This window comes from Aulostomus chinensis, chromosome 11 (assembly GCF_037954235.1).
Source record: "Aulostomus chinensis isolate RoL2024-O1b breed Wild chromosome 11, RoL_Achi_v1.0, whole genome shotgun sequence".
Taxonomy (NCBI): domain Eukaryota; kingdom Metazoa; phylum Chordata; class Actinopteri; order Syngnathiformes; family Aulostomidae; genus Aulostomus; species Aulostomus chinensis.
In genome coordinates this window covers 8,568,760-8,590,046 of record NC_141330.1, presented here as the reverse complement: position 1 = coordinate 8,590,046, position 21,287 = coordinate 8,568,760, and the positions used below count along the sequence as shown (strand labels likewise).

At 40.0% G+C, this 21,287-nt stretch overlaps 3 protein-coding genes and 1 long non-coding RNA gene across 5 annotated transcripts; 1 reads left to right on the top strand and 3 right to left on the bottom strand.

Annotated features, from left to right (window-relative positions):
* Positions 1-166: 166 nt before the first annotated feature.
* LOC147253112 (cell adhesion molecule CEACAM5-like) lies at positions 167-7,328 on the bottom strand. The gene is made up of 11 exons (XM_086218728.1): positions 7,283-7,328; positions 6,357-6,689; positions 4,944-5,222; positions 4,454-4,720; positions 4,101-4,379; positions 3,720-3,989; positions 2,500-2,778; positions 2,076-2,342; positions 1,676-1,954; positions 844-1,098; positions 167-246 (listed from the first exon to the last, which is right to left on the bottom strand). The coding sequence occupies exons 1-11, from the start codon at positions 7,326-7,328 to the stop codon at positions 167-169; spliced, it is 2,634 nt and encodes an 877-aa protein (XP_086074854.1).
* A 2,881-nt stretch (positions 7,329-10,209) lies between these two features.
* LOC147253111 (cell adhesion molecule CEACAM1-like) lies at positions 10,210-12,383 on the bottom strand. Its single transcript, XM_086217141.1, has 5 exons — positions 12,278-12,383; positions 11,865-12,191; positions 11,504-11,773; positions 10,380-10,625; positions 10,210-10,283 (listed from the first exon to the last, which is right to left on the bottom strand). The coding sequence occupies exons 1-5, from the start codon at positions 12,324-12,326 to the stop codon at positions 10,210-10,212; spliced, it is 966 nt and encodes a 321-aa protein (XP_086073267.1). The 5' UTR covers positions 12,327-12,383.
* Positions 11,963-20,947, top strand: LOC147253109 (cell adhesion molecule CEACAM5-like). 2 transcript variants are annotated; one of them, XM_086217139.1, is made up of 13 exons: positions 11,963-12,149; positions 12,980-13,096; positions 13,439-13,774; positions 14,448-14,726; positions 14,950-15,216; positions 15,291-15,569; positions 15,690-15,956; positions 16,757-17,029; positions 17,111-17,362; positions 17,781-17,883; positions 18,413-18,459; positions 18,588-18,628; positions 19,635-20,947. In XM_086217139.1, exons 2-13 carry the CDS (start codon positions 13,051-13,053, stop codon positions 19,824-19,826), a joined length of 2,382 nt encoding a protein of 793 aa, XP_086073265.1. In that variant the 5' UTR covers positions 11,963-12,149; positions 12,980-13,050; the 3' UTR covers positions 19,827-20,947. The 2 variants fall into 2 exon arrangements, with proteins under 2 accessions (XP_086073265.1, XP_086073266.1); XM_086217140.1 differs by lacking the exon at positions 11,963-12,149 and having other exon boundaries at positions 12,960-13,096.
* Positions 16,031-17,078, bottom strand: LOC147253110 (uncharacterized). Its single transcript, XR_015118525.1, has 3 exons — positions 17,043-17,078; positions 16,710-16,951; positions 16,031-16,611 (listed from the first exon to the last, which is right to left on the bottom strand). It is a non-coding gene; the product is annotated as an uncharacterized LOC147253110 (long non-coding RNA).
* Positions 20,948-21,287: the final 340 nt, after the last annotated feature.

Below are 21,287 nucleotides of genomic sequence, written 5' to 3'. Positions count from 1 at the left end.
AAATTAATGTTGTTTGTCACAGAGCAACCATACATTTTGTAAATGCTGACCTATAAGGACGCTTTTTTTGATGACACCAGCACAGTCACTAAAATAAAAATGGTTCTTTTTCCTTTCGAAATAAAATGTTCCAGTTCTGGTACAGAGTAAAACATCCGCACTCACCTCAAAAGGATGTCACCTCGCTCTGAGGTTTTCCCGTGATCTTATACTGGTCAGCATATTTCTCCCTCCCACTTAATTTTTCTAAGGGGTCAAAGCAGATGATTGTTGAAATCTGATAGTGAAGTGAGGGATACACTCGTTTATTCTCGCACAATAAGACAAGAAAAAAAAAAAAGATTCGACACTACTAACCTCTTCGGTGGGCTGGGTATATGCTGTTGAATCTGTATAATAGAAAAGATGGTGGTGAAGTTTGGCCAGCAAGATGTTCCTCAAAAATCCAGGTAGTTGTTTGCATGTAAAGTTTTTGTGTGTTAACAATGTGTTGAGTTTGGCTGACAATTTAAATGCAGCTGTAATAACTCCACTCCTGTCTTGCTGAGTTAGATTTGTCTTCCCTAGCGTTTGCATAATACATCCATAAATGCGCTTTCATTTTCAACAGAGTGGCTGATTCTTTATTTACCTTTTCTTTCTTATGACTCCATACGCAATAATTATGCTCATGATTGCAACAATAAGACAAATTCCAGATGCTATAACAATCATCCGTGCAGCCGTTGCTGAGCAGTCGCAGCCTGACAAATCTGGGAAAAGAAAATCCACAGTTATCCGCATTTTCCTTTCATAATTAAACGTTGGTTTTTTTGTGTGTGTGTGTGTGTTTTTTTAACATACCTGAAACAGCTAATATATGGTGCACTGTGTGACTCTTCCCTGTAGCAATATTCTTAGCAGTGCAGGTGTACCTCCCACTGTGAGAGCTTTGGCTTGATGGTACGACGTACACAGCATCGTGAACATCGGTAGGCTCTTGATTCAAAAGCCAGGTGAACTTTGCTGATGGTACAGACACGGTGGAGCAGTAAAGCATCGTAAAATCTCCGACATGGACGAGATCTGGGCCTATAATGGTCACTCTATCTGGTCCATCTGTAATGTGACACAAGTGTCAGACATATTCCAAACAGGAAAACATAACAAAATTCAAGAGATACATCACTGTTGAGTAGGTTTTGAGCTTTAGGGTCATTGTTCGTTCATTAGAAGGTGTTCAACTGTTTCCAAACGTTTCTGTCTAAACTCTTACGACTAAAAATTTTGATGCTCCAAATGAATTTTTTTTGTTTCCCAGATTGAAGACAAATTAATTTTACTTTGTTCAATGTAACAATCGCAGCAAAAAGAGCAAAATATTTAATTTGCTTTTCCCTGCATTTCGGACACAAAAACCAATAATTTACATTCTTGTGTTCAGCAGAGTCTCACGCCTCTCATGATAGAACAACTGACACAAGAACAGTTACCGTCTTTGAACAATATATGCGAGAGTCTCGTCTCACTCAGCAAAACTAAGCAGTTAGCGTAACCATGTGACCTCTAAATGCAGTTGCAGCCTACCAGCTGATTCTGCGACTCAGGCCTGCTGACTTGGACCTCGATGGAGGTCTTTGTCTTAGGACAAAATGCCATCTTAAATTGTAGGAGAATCCATTTGTTATAAACTCACATTTAATGATTAGATTCACCGTCTGGCTGAAACTATCACTGACTCCATTCGACACGTGGCACCTGAATGGTCCCTGGTCATAGCGGGTCACGTTAACTATAGTGAGAGTGGAGCCTCCATCGGTGAGCTGAACTCTCCCACCAGCTGTGACCTCTGAGCTGCCGTTCAGCCAGAGGAAGGAGAGAGAAGATCCAGAGGAGGAGCAGGACAGACGGACGGAGCTGTTGGACTCCAACAAGTCTGTGGTGTTTGACATGACCGCCACATTGGAAACTGTTGCTGTTGGTGACAAAAAACAATCGTGTTTATTTTGCATGATGCAACTTGATGGAAAAAAAGGTGAGGCCAAATTATTATGGCACCTGAGCTCCAGTTTTGAAGCAAATTAATTCTGACTTACATATTACAGAGACAACTGATGGCTTGGATGTTTGATACTTCAGAGTTTTGTTGTTAAAGGCTCGACAGCTGTAGTTCCCACTCTGACTCTCCTGAACGTTCACCAGTCTGAGTTCCGGTCCAGTATCGGACAGCAGGTTTCCATTCAGAAACCACTGGAACAGGGCAGAGGGTCTGGAGTCAGCTGAGCAGGACAGGCTCAGGTTTGACCCTTTTTGGAAGTATTCTTGTGATGGTAACTGTGTCAAATGAACATTTTCTGGCCCAACTAAAGTGAGACAAACAAAAAGAAATCAAAAAGCGGCATTTTCCCAAATACCATCATTAATAGCTTGCTGCATATGCCTCAGTATTCCACCATAACACTCAATTCTAAATCTAGGAGCACATTTAACAGCAAATGTGACTACAGGATAGCAACTCACAGCTGACGGTGAGTTTCACCGGATCGCTGGTGTAATTGCTAAAGTTATTGAAGGCAACACACGTGAACGGTCCCTGGTCATAGCGCGTCACATTAGTAATGGTGAGAATGGTGCCGTCGTTGGTGATCTGAACTCGTTCACTGGCAGCCAACACAGAGCTGCTGTTCAACCACAGGAAAGAGGGGAAAGATCCATAGGCGGAGCAGGACAGACTGACGGAGCTGCTGAGCTCCAACAGTTCGGTGGTGTTGGGAGTTACCACCACGTTGGAGACTTGAGCTGTGAACAGAAACACATACAGACCATCTATGAATCGAATAAATTCAATCTCCTTGACTTTTACTTTGTGTCAATGAAGTCAGTTCCAGCTTGCGAAATTCTTACCAGACTCCATGTCGAACAACACAAACAACAACACCGTGAAAGCAAGAATTAAATTATTAGGTCCAAAATCAAGACATGCCTTGGTCTCAATTCTTGGAAAAGTAACTTGCTATTATTTCCTATATGACTCATGTAATCCTATATGACTCATGCAATTTGCCAGGATATATACAGCCATTATTATTTGTCAGTCAATTTTAACCCAAACCACCTAACAGTGTTGTCACTATTTAAAGTTATTGCAATTCCACTCAAAATAAATGTCCTAGATTTTATTTTTGGATTTTCATTGCAGGACTCAATCGTTTGGGTTGCTGGTCAGTCATAGAAGGATGCATACAAATTTTACACGACTTTTTGAAGGTCATCCAAATATCTTGTTAAAGCAGGTTAGAAAGGTACTCCTCTAACCTTACATTGCCTTCAAATTAACAGTCCTTTCATTCACTCTAGTAGAAAAAGCTACAACTTCAAAGTTAGGAGCATAATCATCTTAACCGACTGACATAAAGACGCTGAAGGGAAATGACTCAAATAAGGACAGTAAAGTTGTGAAAGAGGGAAATGATACCTCAGGATTGTGGTTCAGGGTGAGGTGACGGAGCTGTGGAAATCACCCGGCTGCTTTGCAACTGATTAGACAATCATGTAGAACATCTCTCACAAATATCCAAAAGCTCTCCCTCCCACTCTTGCCACTTTAAAGGTTCACAAAGCAAACCCGGTGAGTAACATACTTTCTTTCCCTGTCTGGAAATAGTAAATAAAACAGCAAGTAGCCTGCCACAACAGCAAAATGCCTGTGTTGGAAATATCGCTCATTGGGTCAAACTTACATTTCCATACAGAAATAGCTGCAGACCTTGATGTTTGGTATTTCATCGTTTTGTTGTTGAAGGCCTTGCAAGTGTAGTTTCCACTCTGATGCATCTGAATGTTCATCAGTCTGAGCTGTGGTTCACTAGCAGTCATCAGGTCTCCGTTCATGAACCACTTAAACTGTGCTGAGGGACTGGAGACAACAGAGCACTTGAGGAGGACGTCTGAGCCTTCGTCGTAGTGTTCTTGTGATGGAGATCTCGTCAGATTAATACTTTCTGGTCCATCTGTGAGAAATATAGGAGTTGAGATGAAAAAAATGCCAACTCATGTTAGTCTAGGCAAAAAAGTGGCTTGTTTCTTAATCAGGACTCGAGGAGAAGAAATGAGTAACTCACAGCTGATGTAGAGGTGCACTTGATCACTGGTGCCATAACTGAAAGGATTGAACACGTGACACCTGAATGGTCCCTGGTCATAGCGGGTCACGTTAACTATAGTGAGAGTGGAGCCTCCATCGGTGAGCTGAACTCTCCCACCAGCTGTGACCTCTGAGCTGCCGTTCAGCCAGAGGAAGGAGAGAGAAGATCCAGAGGAGGAGCAGGACAGACGGACGGAGCTGTTGGACTCCAACAAGTCTGTGCTGCTGGACTTTATCTTTATGTTGGATACTGGTGCTGTGACAGAAAAAACATTCTTACATTCCAGTTTGTATATCATGACTGTGAGAAGAACAGTCATTTAAACTTACCAAGCACAGTTAAAGATAAAGTCAGAGATGTTAGATGTCTCAGAGTTTTGTTGTTAAAGGCTCGACAGCTGTAGTTCCCACTCTGACTCTCCTGAATGTTCACCAGTCTGAGTTCTGGTCCAGTATCGGACAGCAGGTTTCCATTCAGAAACCACTGGAACAGGGCAGAGGGTCTGGAGTCAGCTGAGCAGGACAGGCTCAGGTTTGACCCTTTTTGGAAGTATTCTTGTGATGGTGATGTCATCAAAGCGATGTTTTCAGGGCCATCTGACAAACGCGGCACATTTCAAGACAAAACAAGAGTATAAATGTAGGTGTTTTTTTGTGAAAGGTAGCATGTGGCATGTAGAGTCCAGCATTATAATTATAATATAATTAGATGCAAAAAGACCTTGCACAAGGAATGGTTATATGGATAAATATACGACTGGCCGGATGTAAATAAAATAAAATCTCAAGTCATGGAAAAAAATTGCACAGAGGAACTCACAGCTGATGTAGAGGTGCACTGAGTCACTGGTGCCATTACTAACAGGATTGATCGCGTGGCACCTGAATGGTCCCTGGTCATAGCGGGTCACGTTAACTATAGTGAGAGTGGAGCCTCCATCGGTGAGCTGAACTCTCCCACCAGCTGTGACCTCTGAGCTGCCATTCAGCCAGAGGAAGGAGAGAGAAGATCCAGAGGAGGAGCAGGACAGACGGACGGAGCTGTTGGACTCCAACAAGTCTGTGGTGTTTGACATGACCGTCACGTTGGAGACAGGCTCTGTGAGGGGACAAGTGACAAGCGTAGACAAAATAACCTTGCAATAAATGTAATCAAAAGTAATCACACATTTTTGATGCTTTTGTTTTTTTAAGACATGTCACTTTTTTGGAAATCCACCTCATGCACATCATTTTTAGTGCCAGACAAGCACTATGGAGCTCCAGACCTCAATGTGACAGCTTAATGCTAGTTAGTTTAGCTACTTGTTAGCTTAGCAGCAGACAAAAAGAAAATAACAGAGGGGACTAATCATGGCTGACTTTGTAAGAGAGAATGAGGACCATTACTTCCAGGACCATTACAGTCAGAGGAGATGATGTATCTGATCAAATAACACTCTGTAATTTTCACATTCATTTTTCACGGTTCACATACAGGTAAAGAGGGTTTTGGAGGAATTAGTATATGACTTTTGTGATGGTTTGCTTCACTGCTAGCGTTCATGAAGCTGAGCTAACTAGTAGTCAGCTGCCTACATAGAGAGGGGATACAGTATCTACAAAAAGATGGAGGAATATGAAAATCAACTGGTCCAGCATTGCACTTTTTTGCCATGATATTGAAATAGCTATAGCTTTTTCCCTGTATCAAAGATTCAGAGTTTCTATGACAACCGTACCTCTAATCTTCTCATGTTGATCTCTAATTAACACGAGGTTCCAGGGTCAAAATCAGGATATGAATTAATATGACACTTTATAAAGTATTGGCTGCAAGAAGGTTACATAACTAGTGTGCAGGTTGATAACAAGACAAATTTAGATTAAAAGATAACTAAACTGATTGTGACATCAATGAAATTTAAAATCAAACTTAATGGCCATTTGAAAATTTTCCTACATGATTTGTCAATGAGCATTAATTTGCTGTAGTTTCAATGGCAAGGTCTTATACTGTGAGTACAGAAAATGAAGGCAGTTAAATTCAGTTGCAGTGTACTGTAGTGCCCACCGCAAAGGAAGATAATTATTATGTTTATGTTTCTTATAAAAAAAAACATTCAAGAGACTGGAGACATTTAGTATTCAGGCTACCATGACTTAAGAAAGCACCATCTTCATGTTTGTTTTCTCAAATCAAGTGAATTATATGCTTTACATTCTGTAGTGAGACACTGAAGTACTACTGTACCGTGTATTAGTAGCTTGCAGGATCCAAACTTCTGTTCTTCACCAAGTGGTATAATGTTGACATTGTACTCTCCACTGTCTCTAAGAGTCACATTCCTGAGCTCCAGAGATCCAGTATCTTTGAAGAGGGTGATCCTGTCTTTGTACGCTGGCGCAGTCATGTTCGTAATAGCTGAAATTATTATATTGGTACTGGTACCATGGATATCAGCAACATCCCAAATGGTAACCACGATTGGTGCTACAGGTGGAGTCACCATCGTGGTGAACAGCACCGTCCCTCCGACAGCTCCCTCAATTCTGTCAGGTAGCAACCCAACCCCGTGGCTCAATCCTGCAAAGAGACAATTTCAGGCTTAAGCACTGGTAGAATTTTTTATTCTAGAACAAACTTTGAACCGAAACAGCCTTAGGTGTAGTAACTGCATCACCATAATAATTTTTTTCAAGAAATATGGTCTTAACAAAGAAGACACATAAACATTAAAAAAATGTGCTGCGGTTCATTTAAATGTATATTTCAAGCTAGATTCAGATTGACTTGCTGTCTCAATGTTCTCCCCTTTTTTTTTTTTTCCAAATTCTGTTTCTCAAATGTCTTTGGAATACGCCTCACTCCTTTGTAGCTTCCTAGCAAGTCCTAAAACAAAACTGAATGCTAATACAACACAGTTTTCAAAAAAGAAGAAAAAATATAGTATTTATATATATATATATATATATATATATATATATATATATATATATACATATCACAGAATGATTAGATGATAGAGCATTTCTCTAAAATTTGGTCAGTTGATTTTTGTATTGTTACCTGTGTGACCTTTGATTTGATATTTGATATTAAGGTGCAGTTTTCAGGATTGTTCAGATAAAGACTAGCACTAAAATGGCAACTCTTTATTAGAAGAGATGAGGGCTCACCTGAGACGGCACCAAAGATGGTCAGGATTGTTACAAATGTTGCCATATCTGCGGGCTCCAGCTGAGTGTTTTCTGAGAGGAGGTGCTGTCAGTATGTGAGGAGGAGGGAGGGACCTTCACCTGGATCAACATCTACTTCCTATCTGATGATCTGGATAATATTGGACCCAACCGTAGCAAGTCAGAGACACTGCTCTGATGTCAAATAAAGAGACAGTGGTGTTGGAAGCTATTATTACCCGAGCCAAGTTTGTCTGTTGGAAGGGTTACATGAAAATGATAATTGACTTTCCTCTTGCTCTAAACCCTTAGCGTGACATGACAGCAGACATTGCAGGGAGTCTGCTGAGTCTCTGAGGGTAAAAAGGAACATTAGTGGGGGAGGAGCAGGGGTATTAATGAACCCACTTGCTATGGTGGCCCAAAGTTAGGATGGTGTGTTATTGTAACTTTCATTTGAAGGTTGTTTGCTCAGATATTTCTTCCAGATGTAGATCTTCTTAATCTTTTAACTCAAATTTCATTGCATTCATTTGTAATAACAACACATATGGACCAACGTGACTGTTGATATACCAGTGTACCGCCGCAGTCCTTTGGTTTTCTGAGACCAGTACAAATTCTATAATTTACAACACAAAGATCCCAAAAGTAAAAAACGAAATTTGCCAAAAATGATTAACAAGACATGCAAAGAGGAAAGACGCACATCAGTAAAACACGCAAAGGAAATACAGATCATCGCCTTTGTAAGTGTACAGTTTTGCATATTCACATGGGGTATAGAGCTCTAAAAAAAGGCATGGTGGCATAATGAGTCACAAATTATGAGCCATTTTCTGGAATCAAAGGTGTAAGAACCACAACGAAGAGAAGGGTTTTTTTGTGTGCCAATTTTCAGTTCTGTACAACAGGAAGCACTTCTTGAGTGGACTACAAATGTCAGGTCTTTTCCAAATTTCACACATTTGATGAGACTCCTGGCCTGAGGACACCTGTAACTCCAATTTAAGTCAAGACTAATGACTTCTTGATGTGACAAACATCTAAGTCACACTGTGCTGTCTTCATGTGACTTCCAAAATAAAATGAAAATATAGGCCCCATGCTGGATTTTATTCACAGTCACGATTGACTAATTAGCCACACAAACTTTTTGAGCTCTAACCCCAACATATATTTAGTGTCATGATTTGCTCAAATGAAACAGGAATTCCTATTTCACATTATTGCAGTGCGTGATTGAAACGACTGTTCAAATTTTTCAAACTGAACCAGTAGTGTTGATTATTTGCAATTGTATTGACAATATGAAATGAGCTCGCAGGTTGTTGCTGCACTCTGACATTTTCTCAGGTGATCAGACTTTCACTCCTTAGTATTTCATCACGTCACACTGATAGGATGAATTTATAACACAGGACACTCCTTGATGATAAAATGATAAAAACCCCTTCTGAACATGTTGTCCTCTTGTTATGCTTTTGATATTTTTCATTTGTCAGTGGAAGCGAGATTTATTTTACCTGCCTACAATACTTCTCACTTTACATCAAATTATTGTGTATTGTGTATTGAGTGATTTAACAAGATGGATTTTGGTCACACAGTTTATTACTTTGTGGGTTTTTTTCCCCCCCAAACGATACAAAAAGAAATCAGCACTCAAGGCCTGCAGGGTAAAGATATTTGATTACAGCTTTTATTCTTCAAGCGGCTATGTTGATGTATAAAGGTGCTGTTTGCTAGTTTGAAAATTAGCCTCAAATCCCACCCTCCAAACTAGTAGGGGGAGCGCATTGCGAGAGAGCTTGAGTGTGTGCCCCTGTTGTTTGAAATGGGCAAATGCAAATTTATCAACATAATCACATTGGCAGTAATGTTATCGAGTTAGCCACCTGTGTAGATTATTGAGAGATTCAAGTCATTTGGGATCATGTTTTTGAATACTGGTAAAATTGTGTGTGAGGTAGACCAGCTGATTGGTGTGGCATCAGCGTCATCGGTGAAGAAGGAGCTTTGCTGGATTATGGAGGTCTGGGTTTATTCTTAATTAACACCAGAAGAAAAGAAAATTTTGATCCCCTTATGCGCCCGTTATCTTCATGGTTTGTAAAGACATTCAGGACGCAACAACTGCCTGGAAACCCTGATTGTTTTTTGAAAAAACCTTTATTTTACCAGGTAGTCACTTGAGATCAGGTGATCTCTTTTCCGAGCGAGACCTGGCCAAACACAGGACCAAGTGGGTGATTCATGAACCTGAAGCTCCATTCTGCCATCTTGGTTTTTTGACATTTCCTTCTTTTGAATGCATCGTCATCATCAATATATCATGTGTGACATCAGAGTTTTGGGTAACAGGCCACTTTGAGGTCACCTAAATGATAGCGAAGCCCTAAATCATGTATTAGTGCAAACATGAGGGCGCCCCCTGCAGGTACGTGATGACATTGATTACCACACAATGAAATGTGAGATATGAGGTTTAATAAAACTTTTATTACAATGACACCTTGATAAGACATTATCAGGTGTTAGTCAGTGTTAAATAGCATTGTACTCTTCATCAGACAAGAGTGGGCTGAATGACAAAAGACAGAATGTTGTGCCATCAATTATACGAGGCTTGAGAGCACAAATAGTGCAAAAGCTGATTTATCATCGAGATTACAGCAGCTGTGGATGCACGTTGTTCCCTCCTAGATGATAAGCTGCCACATAAATCAGCAAATAAAATCAAAAAACATAACAGCTTTTTGTCATTTGTCATTCAACTCTTTTCTTTTATAGCGATAACATTTGAAGACACACAGGTGGATATTAAACATAGAAAGAGGTGCCTGTATACATCAAAGTGGCTGTGCTATATGTATATACATGTATATAACACCTATTCCCACGCACAAAATGCAGTTGTTGTTTTTTTAGGTTAATATGAGCCCCATCGAGGTCAGGACAGTGCAAACCATCATGGACATTCTGATGGAAGAAGAGGAGTCTGGATCAGAAGAAAGAAACATTACTCTGTCGTTTCAGTTTTAATCGGCATTCACTCATTTGAGAGATATGAGGGAGAGAAAAAGAACTCAAATACCACGCAGTATGTGGCCCACAGAAGCTTCCAAACCCGTGATACCATTGCGCGCGGTGCAGGTGTACCTCCCCAGGTGCCACTCACTCATCTCATGGATGTAGTGCACAGGGCCTGAGATCATTATATTTCTGAACTTCCAGGAGAATGATGCCATTGGTAGCGAGTCAGCGGAGCATATCAGTGTGACGCTGTCTTCAAGCTCTGCACCTATCGGCATCTGGATGATTCTAGGTTTGTCAGGTCCATCTGAAAAGATGAGGAAGAGGAGGAGAGGGATCATTATGAAGATAATAGTAATTACTAAGAGAATTTCCCTGCAGAAAAACACAAAATGTCTGTGAAACTGTGAGCAGCTGACATAGAAAAAAACAATTCCTAAAGGAATAAGAACACACAGAAGGGAGCTCAAATTCAACATGTGCTGTACCGATGATGTCAGTGTGAGCTGACAGAAGACAATTTTCTCTCTTTTTTTCACAGATATAGAAATTTGTTCATGAAAGTTGGAAACTCAGAAGTTGTTAGAGATTTTGTTTGAATTTTAAAGGATGTGTTCTTGAGTGGGAGTGATGCCATGTGCTCGAGCATGAGGTCAAAGAGCCAAAAATGTCACTCTAAATTTTATTTATAGGTATCGCAGGATGAACGATAGAAATCTGAGGAGAAAAAATTATATTTCCTTCGTGATTTGAGCAGTTGAGTGGAGTCGATAGACTGAAAATAAAATAAGGTTGACGTAAATCCGAATGATTCAGAACAAATAAACTTACCTTACCTATCTACCTCTTATGTTAAATTACCTGAACTTTTCTTCTTAAGCTCCATCAACATTAAATTGTTAAGCAATCAGAACACAAACTTTATGAAGTCATAAATTTTTTTTTTTTTTTTATAAAAAAAAGGGTTTTTTTTAGGGTGTAATGCATGAAATGTTCAGGAGAATAATGCAGTTTTGAATCTCAAATATGAGAATCCATCCTCCGTGTAATGCATTCCCATCATTATGTGACTTGAATAAATAAGCATTAAGATGGAATAAAAAGCATTATGGTAAGCACATGATGAAAAATAGGTAGTAACGCAACAGAAACTGCTGTATATAAAGTACAGCGTAGAATACTTACAAAAGACCCGAAGATTGCATTTGGCTGTATCAAAGCTGACATCATTGCTGACGTTGCAGAGAAACTCCCCAGTGTCTGTTCTGTTAACAGGGTTGATGGACAACACTCGGTTGCCATCATGAAAGCTGAATCTGCCACCAGGAACCAGAGGTTTGCCGTCTTTCATCCACACTCTGTTCAGCGCCATACCATCACAGGTCAGGTTGACAGAGGTTTTGCCCTCTATCAGGTGTTCTGTGGGGCAGGCCATGGTGGGCCTCGACACTTGGGCTGTGAGCAGACATGAATGAAACAATGATGAGATTTTCAACACCAGGGTTGAGCAACGTAGTAATATGTCAGATTTGTAAATCATACTAACCTCTCACTTCCAATTTAGCACTTCCTTTAATGGGTGCTGCACCGTAGGGAATAATCATCACTTCATATTTGCCGCTGTCTTTCTCAGTCAGGTTTCTGAGCACCAGGGATCCAGTGGACTTATCCAGGGTGATTCTGCCCTCATAGCCCTGTCCCACCACCTCCGCGCTGGTCAAGGTTACTACATTGATGGTGGTATTGAAGCTCCAAGTCAGTGCCAGAAATGGTTGCGCTGCTGGCGCTAAAGATGTCATGAAGGTCACGCTCTGTCCGACTGTCCCATGAAGTGAGTCGACAGTGATTACACCGGCTCCACAGCAAAGACCCGCTGAAATATCAACTCAGTTAACTAACATATACACCAAACATTCCAAATAGGGATATTTTGATAATTTCTTGAAATATATTCCTTACCTGAATATAGGAAAAGTAGTATGGTTGCGCCGCCAAACATATTGTTCATTGCTGTCTGCAGCGGTCTTCTAATGTTATCTGACCTTCTGTCAGCAGTGTGTGTGCAAGAATGGGTCCCAGAGAGAGTCTGCAATAAATAATACTTGTTATCAAGAAGTTCACTGGCTTGTTCACTTATTACATCCAATAAATTTTTAATAGTGTGGCTCATCAAACTTGCATAACACAATAAAAAAAACAACTGCTGCCAGAGAGACACCTGCTCATCTCAGCTCCATGTCGCCAACTCAAAGATCTGTTTCAAACACACAGAATGATAGCAGATGCACAACACTTTGCAGACATTTTTTCAAAAACAAGCGTGCGCATTTAAATCAACATTTGAATACTGCAAAACACATCGAAACATTGTGATGTTAAACATAGATTTTTCTTTATGTGTGGTGTCACATGAGTGCAGCACTGATGCTAATAATAGCAAAAGAAACAGATGCCAAGAGAAGGAAGTTGCAAATAGCCACCAGGCCTCACTTCCTGTGTATAACTTCCTGTTTAAATTGAGGGATTCACAAACACAGGAGGGCGATGTTGTTCAGTGTTTGAAGAAGTTTTGTTAATGCCACCATGCTGGCAGTTTGCAACACATTATCTATTGTGGGTATGTTTTATGCTTTTCCTGAGCAATGCCTCCCATAATTACAGGAGGCAGAAGATGAGGAGGACAGTTTGGTAGTTGAACCTCTCAGCTGTGTACGATTCAGGACGGTTGATCGATGGATATATTACCTTTAATTTTGATCTTCTCTTTGACTTTTACAGGTAAGAATCTTAAATATGTGTTCAGGTAATCCAGACTTTCAGGTCGCGGTACATTTGTCTGTGCAATATGAAACATTGGATAGCAAATATGTTCTAACATATTATAGTAGTATATCATAACTATACTATTACATTAACAAACCTGTAAATTTTATTTAGTTTACTGGTGAGCTGAGTCAACATCAGGTCCCTCTTCCTCTCATGTTTGTCTGTTTGTTTGTTTTAGGGATTATTCTCCTCCCTCTACACTCTTACAGCTATAAGAGCAAATCGCTGATTGTCCCAGTGATTCTCGTTGCTGTTGATTTCAGTTCATCTCAAACATGTAACTGTCCCCTCCAGGTTTAACTACAGGATCCAGTGTGTTGCCGGAGGGACCTCTGGCTGCAGCAGTGGGAGGATCGGTGAGGTTCACCACAATACTGACGCCAACAGAACAGCCTTTTTTTTTAGTGTCCTGGACTTTTAACAATGGAAGTGTTGAAATACCGGTTATAACCTCCACCAATGAAGTCAACATGACCAGTCCGGTGTATGAGGACAGGATCACCCTCTTCAGATCTACTGGCTCTCTGGAGATCAGGGACTTGGCTCTTGATGACACGGGAACATACAGACTTAGTGTTTTTTCAGCGACTGCAGACAACTTGATAGGAAGTACCACACTGGACACATTTGGTGAGCAGATGCTTCACATAATTATGCTGTATTGTGTGTATATTTTAGAGAGTGTTTTATTGGCATGAAAATGAACTCCAATAGAGGCACAGGGCTCCCCTGGGGTCACAGGAGTCTGCAATCCCAGGATTTTATGTGATAATTCTACCAAAAAATGACTGAGGATATTTTTACCTCCTGCCTGACCTCTCAGTGACTTCCAATTTCAGAAAATACCAGCCATATATTTTTTTGCTTGACTCTAATGGAGGTGGAACACTAACAATGGGAAACCTGAGAACAGAGGGTTTTTTTAAACTATCATTTTGGAAAGTTTAGCTTCTGTTTGATGTCTGTCTCTGTTAGTCTCAAGTTAAAAAGTAAATGGCTGGAGTTCCTGAATGTTGGACTCAAGAAATCTCTGTGAGTTCAAGCCACCAAGTGGTGAATCATTGAGAAGCAATTCACACACAAGTGGTATTTCACCTACAGTATTTTACGGTCGGGAAGTATGCCTTTTGGTGATTTTATACGGTCATTCATGCAGTTGAATGGTATGATGTGCAGTTGTGTTGCCGATTCATACTAAGAACCTACTTAAAAAGATTTGAACAGTACTTCAATGAGGCATGCCTGCAAAACATTCACATCTTTGTATGACATGTATGATTCAGTAGTTATCTTTGAATCACAGATCCAGTCTCCAACGTGCAGATGAAGTCCAGCAGCACAGACTTGTTGGAGTCCAACAGCTCCGTCCGTCTGTCCTGCTCCTCCTCTGGATCTTCTCTCTCCTTCCTCTGGCTGAACGGCAGCTCAGAGGTCACAGCTGGTGGGAGAGTTCAGCTCACCGATGGAGGCTCCACTCTCACTATAGTTAACGTGACCCGCTATGACCAGGGACCATTCAGGTGCAACGTGTCCAATCCTGTTAGTAATGGCACCAGTGACTCAGTGCACCTCTACATCAGCTGTGAGTTCCTCTGTGCAATTTTTTTCCATGACTTGAGATTTTATTTTATTTACATCCGGCCAGTCGTATATTTATCCATATAACCATTCCTTGTGCAAGGTCTTTTTGCATCTAATTATATTATAATTATAATGCTGGACTCTACATGCCACATGCTACCTTTCACAAAAAAACACCTACATTTATACTCTTGTTTTGTCTTGAAATGTGCCGCGTTTGTCAGATGGCCCTGAAAACATCGCTTTGATGACATCACCATCACAAGAATACTTCCAAAAAGGGTCAAACCTGAGCCTGTCCTGCTCAGCTGACTCCAGACCCTCTGCCCTGTTCCAGTGGTTTCTGAATGGAAACCTGCTGTCCGATACTGGACCAGAACTCAGACTGGTGAACATTCAGGAGAGTCAGAGTGGGAACTACAGCTGTCGAGCCTTTAACAACAAAACTCTGAGACATCTAACATCTCTGACTTTATCTTTAACTGTGCTTGGTAAGTTTAAATGACTGTTCTTCTCACAGTCATGATATACAAACTGGAATGTAAGAATGTTTTTTCTGTCACAGCACCAGTATCCAACATAAAGATAAAGTCCAGCAGCACAGACTTGTTGGAGTCCAACAGCTCCGTCCGTCTGTCCTGCTCCTCCTCTGGATCTTCTCTCTCCTTCCTCTGGCTGAACGGCAGCTCAGAGGTCACAGCTGGTGGGAGAGTTCAGCTCACCGATGGAGGCTCCACTCTCACTATAGTTAACGTGACCCGCTATGACCAGGGTCCATTCTGGTGCAACGTGTCCAATGCTGTTAGTTATAAATTCAGTAAATCAGTGAATCTCTCCATCAGCTGTGAGTTACTAGCTAACACACCGACGAGAAAATTCAGGCTTTCAATGTTCATTATACAATTAGTAACACAGAGATATTCTATCTTGAAATATTCTTCTGTTTTCTGACACCCTCATTCAGATGGTCCAGACGATGTATACTTCAACCTATCTTCATCACAAGGATACTTTGAGGAAGGGTCAAACCTGAGCCTGTCCTGCTCAGCTGACTCCAGACCCTCTGCCCTGTACCAGTGGTTTCTGAATGGAAACCTGCTGTCCAATACTGGACCAGAACTCAGACTGGTGAACGTTCAAGAGAGTCAGAGTGGGAACTACAACTGTCAAGCCTTTAACAACAAAACTAAGAGATATAGAGCATCTCAGCCTTCTGCTATAATCATACTGGGTGAGTCTTGGGAAAACATATTTACTTTATATACGACTCATTGAAACAATGACACTATTCTCCATACAAAACTGGTTTAATAATGTGTTTTTCATACACTATCTGAGAAAAAATGTGTATATGCAGTTAAGTCTGAAATCACGCAATTCTGATACTGGATTTCTCCCAGATGCCTTTGATCCCGTGGTTGTAGAGTTTGAATGCTAAATGTGTGATATAATATGTTAACAGGGGAAAATATTTCATCAAATCATTAATGAAAACGTTTTTTTCCATAGATAAGTGTTGCACGTTCTTGGATTATTGCGATGCCAGCGTTGAGTATGGTTTGTGTATGTTTAGTGTGTAATCATTGTCAAACTCTTACGGAATGTAAACCTGCAAGTTAAGTGAGTCACTGCTCTTTTACGGAGCAAAAAGTTTAATGCAAAACCTTGGAAATCCTTTCGTAAACATACACCTTTGTATCATTAAGCAATGACTGATACATAGCCTCCACGATGCTAAAATGTAAACAACAATACCCCATTTGTTAGCTATACAGTAGTAAGTATAAAACAGTGTTTCTCAGCCTCAGTCTCCAAAGTGAAAGTGGTAAAATGATAAAAGTACGTCCCTCCACCAAGTTTGGGTCATATGGGCATCACAGCTTTTCCTGCAAACAAACAAAAATAACATAATTAACTGCATTGTTTATTTAAAATGGTTATTTTCTGCTTATTTAGATAAGGTATCAGAAATCCACATAATTACCTCAGACAACATTTTTCACCCAAAGTTCCTCATCTTCCTCTCAACAGTTAGAATTTCAGGCGCTTCCATCGCTTCGGCAACAAACAAGCCAATAGAGGGGAACTCAGTGAATTTATCCTGCGAGGCCAGTGGTTCCATCTTTAATAGAACCTGGAAGAAGGACGGCTCCAAACTGGTCCTGGCTGACAACATGGTGCTTTACCACCACAGCAGTGTCTTGTCTTTTCACCCACTGAGGAAATCTGACAGTGGAGATTATTCCTGTAATATCAGCAACCTCATCAACTATGAGGAAGTTAAATACAGCATGACTGTTAACTGTAAGTAACTGACCTGTGCTCATGGTTCTGTTTCAATTTTACTCCAACCGATGCCTGATTTTGCCTCTCTCTAACTTTCAGATGGGCCAGAGAGCGTTCATATCGAAGGACCAAGTCAGATATATGTAAAACATAGATTGATACTGAAATGCTCTGCTGTGTCTGTTCCATCTGCTAGTTACTCTTGGATGCTGAATGGGACAGAGATACATAATTCAGCAATGCTCATTAAAAGCGTTCCTGAATTCTCTGACAGTGGCAAATACACCTGTAAAGCACTGAATAATGTGACTGGAAGAACATCATTGGGGGAGCATACATTGTCTGTAAAAGGTCTGTAATACCTCATCGATGCATCTGACATATAGTTTAAACCACTGGTCTCGATAAAAGTTTCTAGCAACTACATAGTCAAGAGTTGACTTAAGCTTCCACTGAATTAAAAAAAAAAAATACTCATAAAGAAATGTTTAATCAGAAAAAAAATGATTTTGTCTTTCAATAACTCATAAATAAGTATCTTATAATGTTTTACCCTACTGCATCACTTCTTTTTTAATCAGAGTGCAGAAAAAAACAACTTTTTAACAAAAGTATTAAATCCATTAAGTGTGTTTCTGCAGATATAAAGGTGCAAATAGATATAATTGTATGCATTGTATCTATAAGCATGTCGAAATGTCAGGGCTGCTTTCATTTTTAAAACCATGTAAAAAAAATCCCATTGTTATTTCTTTTTGTCCCTCTGCAGCTGAGAAAATATGTGAAGCTGGTTGCATCGCGGCAATCGTGGTCGTATGCTGTGTTGTCTGCGTATCAGCCATTATAGGAGGATGCTACCTTTATAAAAAGAGGTAGGTGGTAAATAGTTTTGAAGCCAGGCACTGGTTTAAGTTAAAGATCCCATGAAATGAAATATGCGTTTTTCCAGTTTGAGTCCTGCATTTCTAAATTATTGTTCATTAATCCCATGCTATATGTCAGATATATGTCACAAAAACTGTATCTGAGCATTAGCCCACACCTCTGATGAGCTGTGTGGTGTATTTTCTTTTTAGTGTAAATCTGGATTTAATGTCACTGAAAGTTGCACAGTGACACGTCAACACAACGGATTATTTGGTTTATGATGTGTTTAATCCAAGTATTTTATTGGTGTCTTTTATATCATGACAATCCTGAAATCCTGGTCAAACTTTAGAAAGTGAGTATTCCGTTGTAATTCGTAAACATAGATCTCTCACAACCATTTACGCGCAATAAATTTCTTTTTCTTTAATATTTTGAAAAAAGTGGCATCAATGATTTGCGGTGCTCCCGAAATAATGCATTTCCAATGTTCTAATTTACACATTAATGATCTCTAATTGTCTCTTTTAATAGAAAATGGTCAAAGCGCTTCTCTGAGAGAAACACCTCTACTACAGCACGTGAGTATAATACAAGTGTTAATATCTGTGAGCGACGGATCAAAAAAGGGAGAAGATGCACAAGTGTGGTTTATTTATTTCTAGCATTAATCAACCGCAGCACTGATTATTTCTAATTTATTTTCAAGGAGGTGAATACCAGGACGACACAGCATACTCAGCAAGCCAGGTAAAATATCACCAGAGGTTCATGCCCTGGAATAACTGGGTTAATTATTTAAAGCTCTTCCAAAATTGTCCCGAAAAACTAACAGTGCATTGATCTGAATAAATGAGACGAGGCCTGATGATGGTTCATTGATCATCATAACTTTGTGTTATCAGTAACTTGAGACAGATGTAGCATTCCACATATCGATCATTAGAAACCGGTGTGCTGGAGTGGGATTAGAGCGATAACATGGGATGCATTTACTCCTCGCAGCAGATTTGATCTCTGACCCCAAAATATCCCATTCTCAACTAAATGCTGTACCCAAACCTGAAATGGTTCCTGAAGATTAGATAAATAAGTTTGATGATAATGAAAAAGTGCCACACTTTCTGTTTATGGGTAAATGTTTCTATTTTCTTGTTGCATTTCATTTTGAGCAAAAACAGCTAGTAAATCCTGGTCTTTGGGACATTGATTGTAACATTTATTATTCTGCTGCGTGATGTAGCTGCAGCATCCTAAGAATAGATTTGCTGATTTATTTTAAGCGTGGCGGTTGAAACAAAATGTACTGAACCAATCATAAACACTGAACGGAAAACAAGACTCGGTAGTTCCTCTAACTCTGACCTAGTCCCTCTTGAGCTGGTACTTTTTGTTTTTAAAATAATAAAGTAAATGTAGATCCTGCTGGTGGTGGGAAATGAGTCCATGTAAAGATTCAAATACAAGAGCTGCAGTGCTGCTGTTTTCCAAACCTTTATTCTCTCATAAAATTGCACATTGGCTGTAAATGAGCTGCTGACCCAAAAACAGACTTTGAACAATGATATTAATCTGACAGAAGGGAAAGGGGGGGGGTTGTCTTATGTAGTATGTGTCAACTTTATTCTTCTTTTTTCTTGTCCTTTCATGTGGTTGTGTTCCTTTTGAGCAATAATGGTCAAATATTTGTGTTGCTGCCAATATTTATGAGCATGTATTTTCTGCTTATTTGTTTCCCTCACCCTGTCTTTGCTAGGAGCTGAATTATGCAGACCTAAGTGTTTTCCTCAAAAGGGACAACAGGACAGTACAGCTTGACTTAGAGAATCACTCATCACAATATGCTGAAGTCAAAGTGAACAATAGTCCTCCAAAAGTATCCTCCCCTCCCTCCTACGATGCCCACATGAAGAGACATGCTCCTCAGCCTGGTGGGAGTGATGCATGACACTCAAGTCAGCATAAAGTGGCCAGGATGATGGATGATCATGTAGAGGTCAAACCGGAATTCAAACCTTTGGTCACACAGCAATTCACCTCCCTCTCAGCACTAAAGCAGTAGTTAATAAATAATCTGCTGTTGCCATGACTGTTGTGAGAAAGCACAATGTTGCCTTATGGCTTGAATCAGTCATATAAAAGCTTCCTTTGTTTGTACAATATGAAGTCCTTAGGTAATGCTTGTCTCACACAAGGGCTTTGTTTGCTTTAGCTTAAAGTTTGACATTCACTCATGTCCTATTTGGCTCCACATGAGCTTGCCTCTCTACAGTTATTGAGTAATTTATATTTTGTCTTACAACATGAAAGATGTCAGTTATTTAGCTATTTATAATGATAAAGATAATTGAGAACAACTTGAATTTGTCTCCCAGAAAAGGGATCCCTCCTGGCTCTCTGTGTGGTTTCTGAGTTTTTTGTTGTTGTTGTTGTTGTTGTTGTTGTTGTTGTTGTTGTTGTTGTTGTTTTTCAGTGATTCTTTTAAGGGAGTTTTCCTCACCTGCATCTAGATTCCAAGGACATTCACTTTAAATGCTTCATTGTAAACAATTAATTTCCCAGCAGGCAGTAAATGCTACTGAGGAAGACACGCTGAAGTGCCAAGCAGTCATGCAGACAAGTCTATTTACAGAGGCTTTAATGGCTGCTGTTAGACAGGCACCACATCGCCCTTAAACTTTCCTTTTATTTTGTGAATGGACTACAAACTCAAAGGTTTGGGATCATTGCCGTATGGAGCATTTAACCAACTCATTGCAGCTCTCCTATCAAACACTGGTTGGCTTTAAAGTCACACCAAATCAGATGAATAGATTTGAGTTCAGGGATGTTTGGCCATGAGAAGTATTCTCTGTCCAGCTCTCCTCTCCCCCAACAGTTACTCATTAAACACCACATGAGTTTCTCACACCGCCCGGTTCTTCTTGTGTCATCTTTTTGGCGCTCTTCCACCCCTCAGTTGTGTTGCAGGATGTGTCTCGTGATCCTGTTCGTCCTGTATTCACCGGCTTGCCTTCATGTAACTCTCAGGATGGGTACATAGCATTTGAAACTATTTAATTGCTCATTTGGAGGAATAAACTATGTTTTCATCAGTTGTATTACTCATGTTTCATGCAACCAAATAAAAACATGACACACACTGCAGACATAATACATCTATTCACACTGATTCTATTATTACTCATGGGTGTCTATTTTTACATCAACACTATATATGATTCAGTGAAATTAAATGGAAATATGGAATGTCATGATAGCATGTCTGTTATCAGCTAAGGTAAACCATGATTCATCAACGCCAGGGGAATTTACAGACGAAGTTCACCGCCCTTGTTTCAGGTAGTGCTCCAAATAAATTTGTGTGTTGTTTTTACCGTTGTTATAGTTCAAATTCCTATTTCTTTTT

Coding starts and splice junctions, on each gene's coding strand:
- LOC147253112 (XM_086218728.1), bottom strand. CDS start 7,328: ATGGCAACATTTGTAACAATCCTGACCATCTTTGGTGCCGTCTCAG. Junction 2,343..2,499: donor GGTGAAACTCACCGTCAGCT/GTGAGTTGCTAT, acceptor GTCTCACTTTAG/TTGGGCCAGAAAATGTTCAT. Junction 247..843: donor CCATATATTAGCTGTTTCAG/GTATGTTAAAAA, acceptor TTGACCCCTTAG/AAAAATTAAGTGGGAGGGAG.
- LOC147253111 (XM_086217141.1), bottom strand. CDS start 12,326: ATGAACAATATGTTTGGCGGCGCAACCATACTACTTTTCCTATATTCA. Junction 12,192..12,277: donor ACTACTTTTCCTATATTCAG/GTAAGGAATATA, acceptor TTGATATTTCAG/CGGGTCTTTGCTGTGGAGCC. Junction 10,626..11,503: donor ATGCAATCTTCGGGTCTTTT/GTAAGTATTCTA, acceptor TCATCTTTTCAG/ATGGACCTGACAAACCTAGA.
- LOC147253109 (XM_086217139.1), top strand. CDS start 13,051: ATGGATATATTACCTTTAATTTTGATCTTCTCTTTGACTTTTACAG. Junction 17,030..17,110: donor ATACAGCATGACTGTTAACT/GTAAGTAACTGA, acceptor TCTAACTTTCAG/ATGGGCCAGAGAGCGTTCAT. Junction 18,460..18,587: donor AAACACCTCTACTACAGCAC/GTGAGTATAATA, acceptor TTTATTTTCAAG/GAGGTGAATACCAGGACGAC.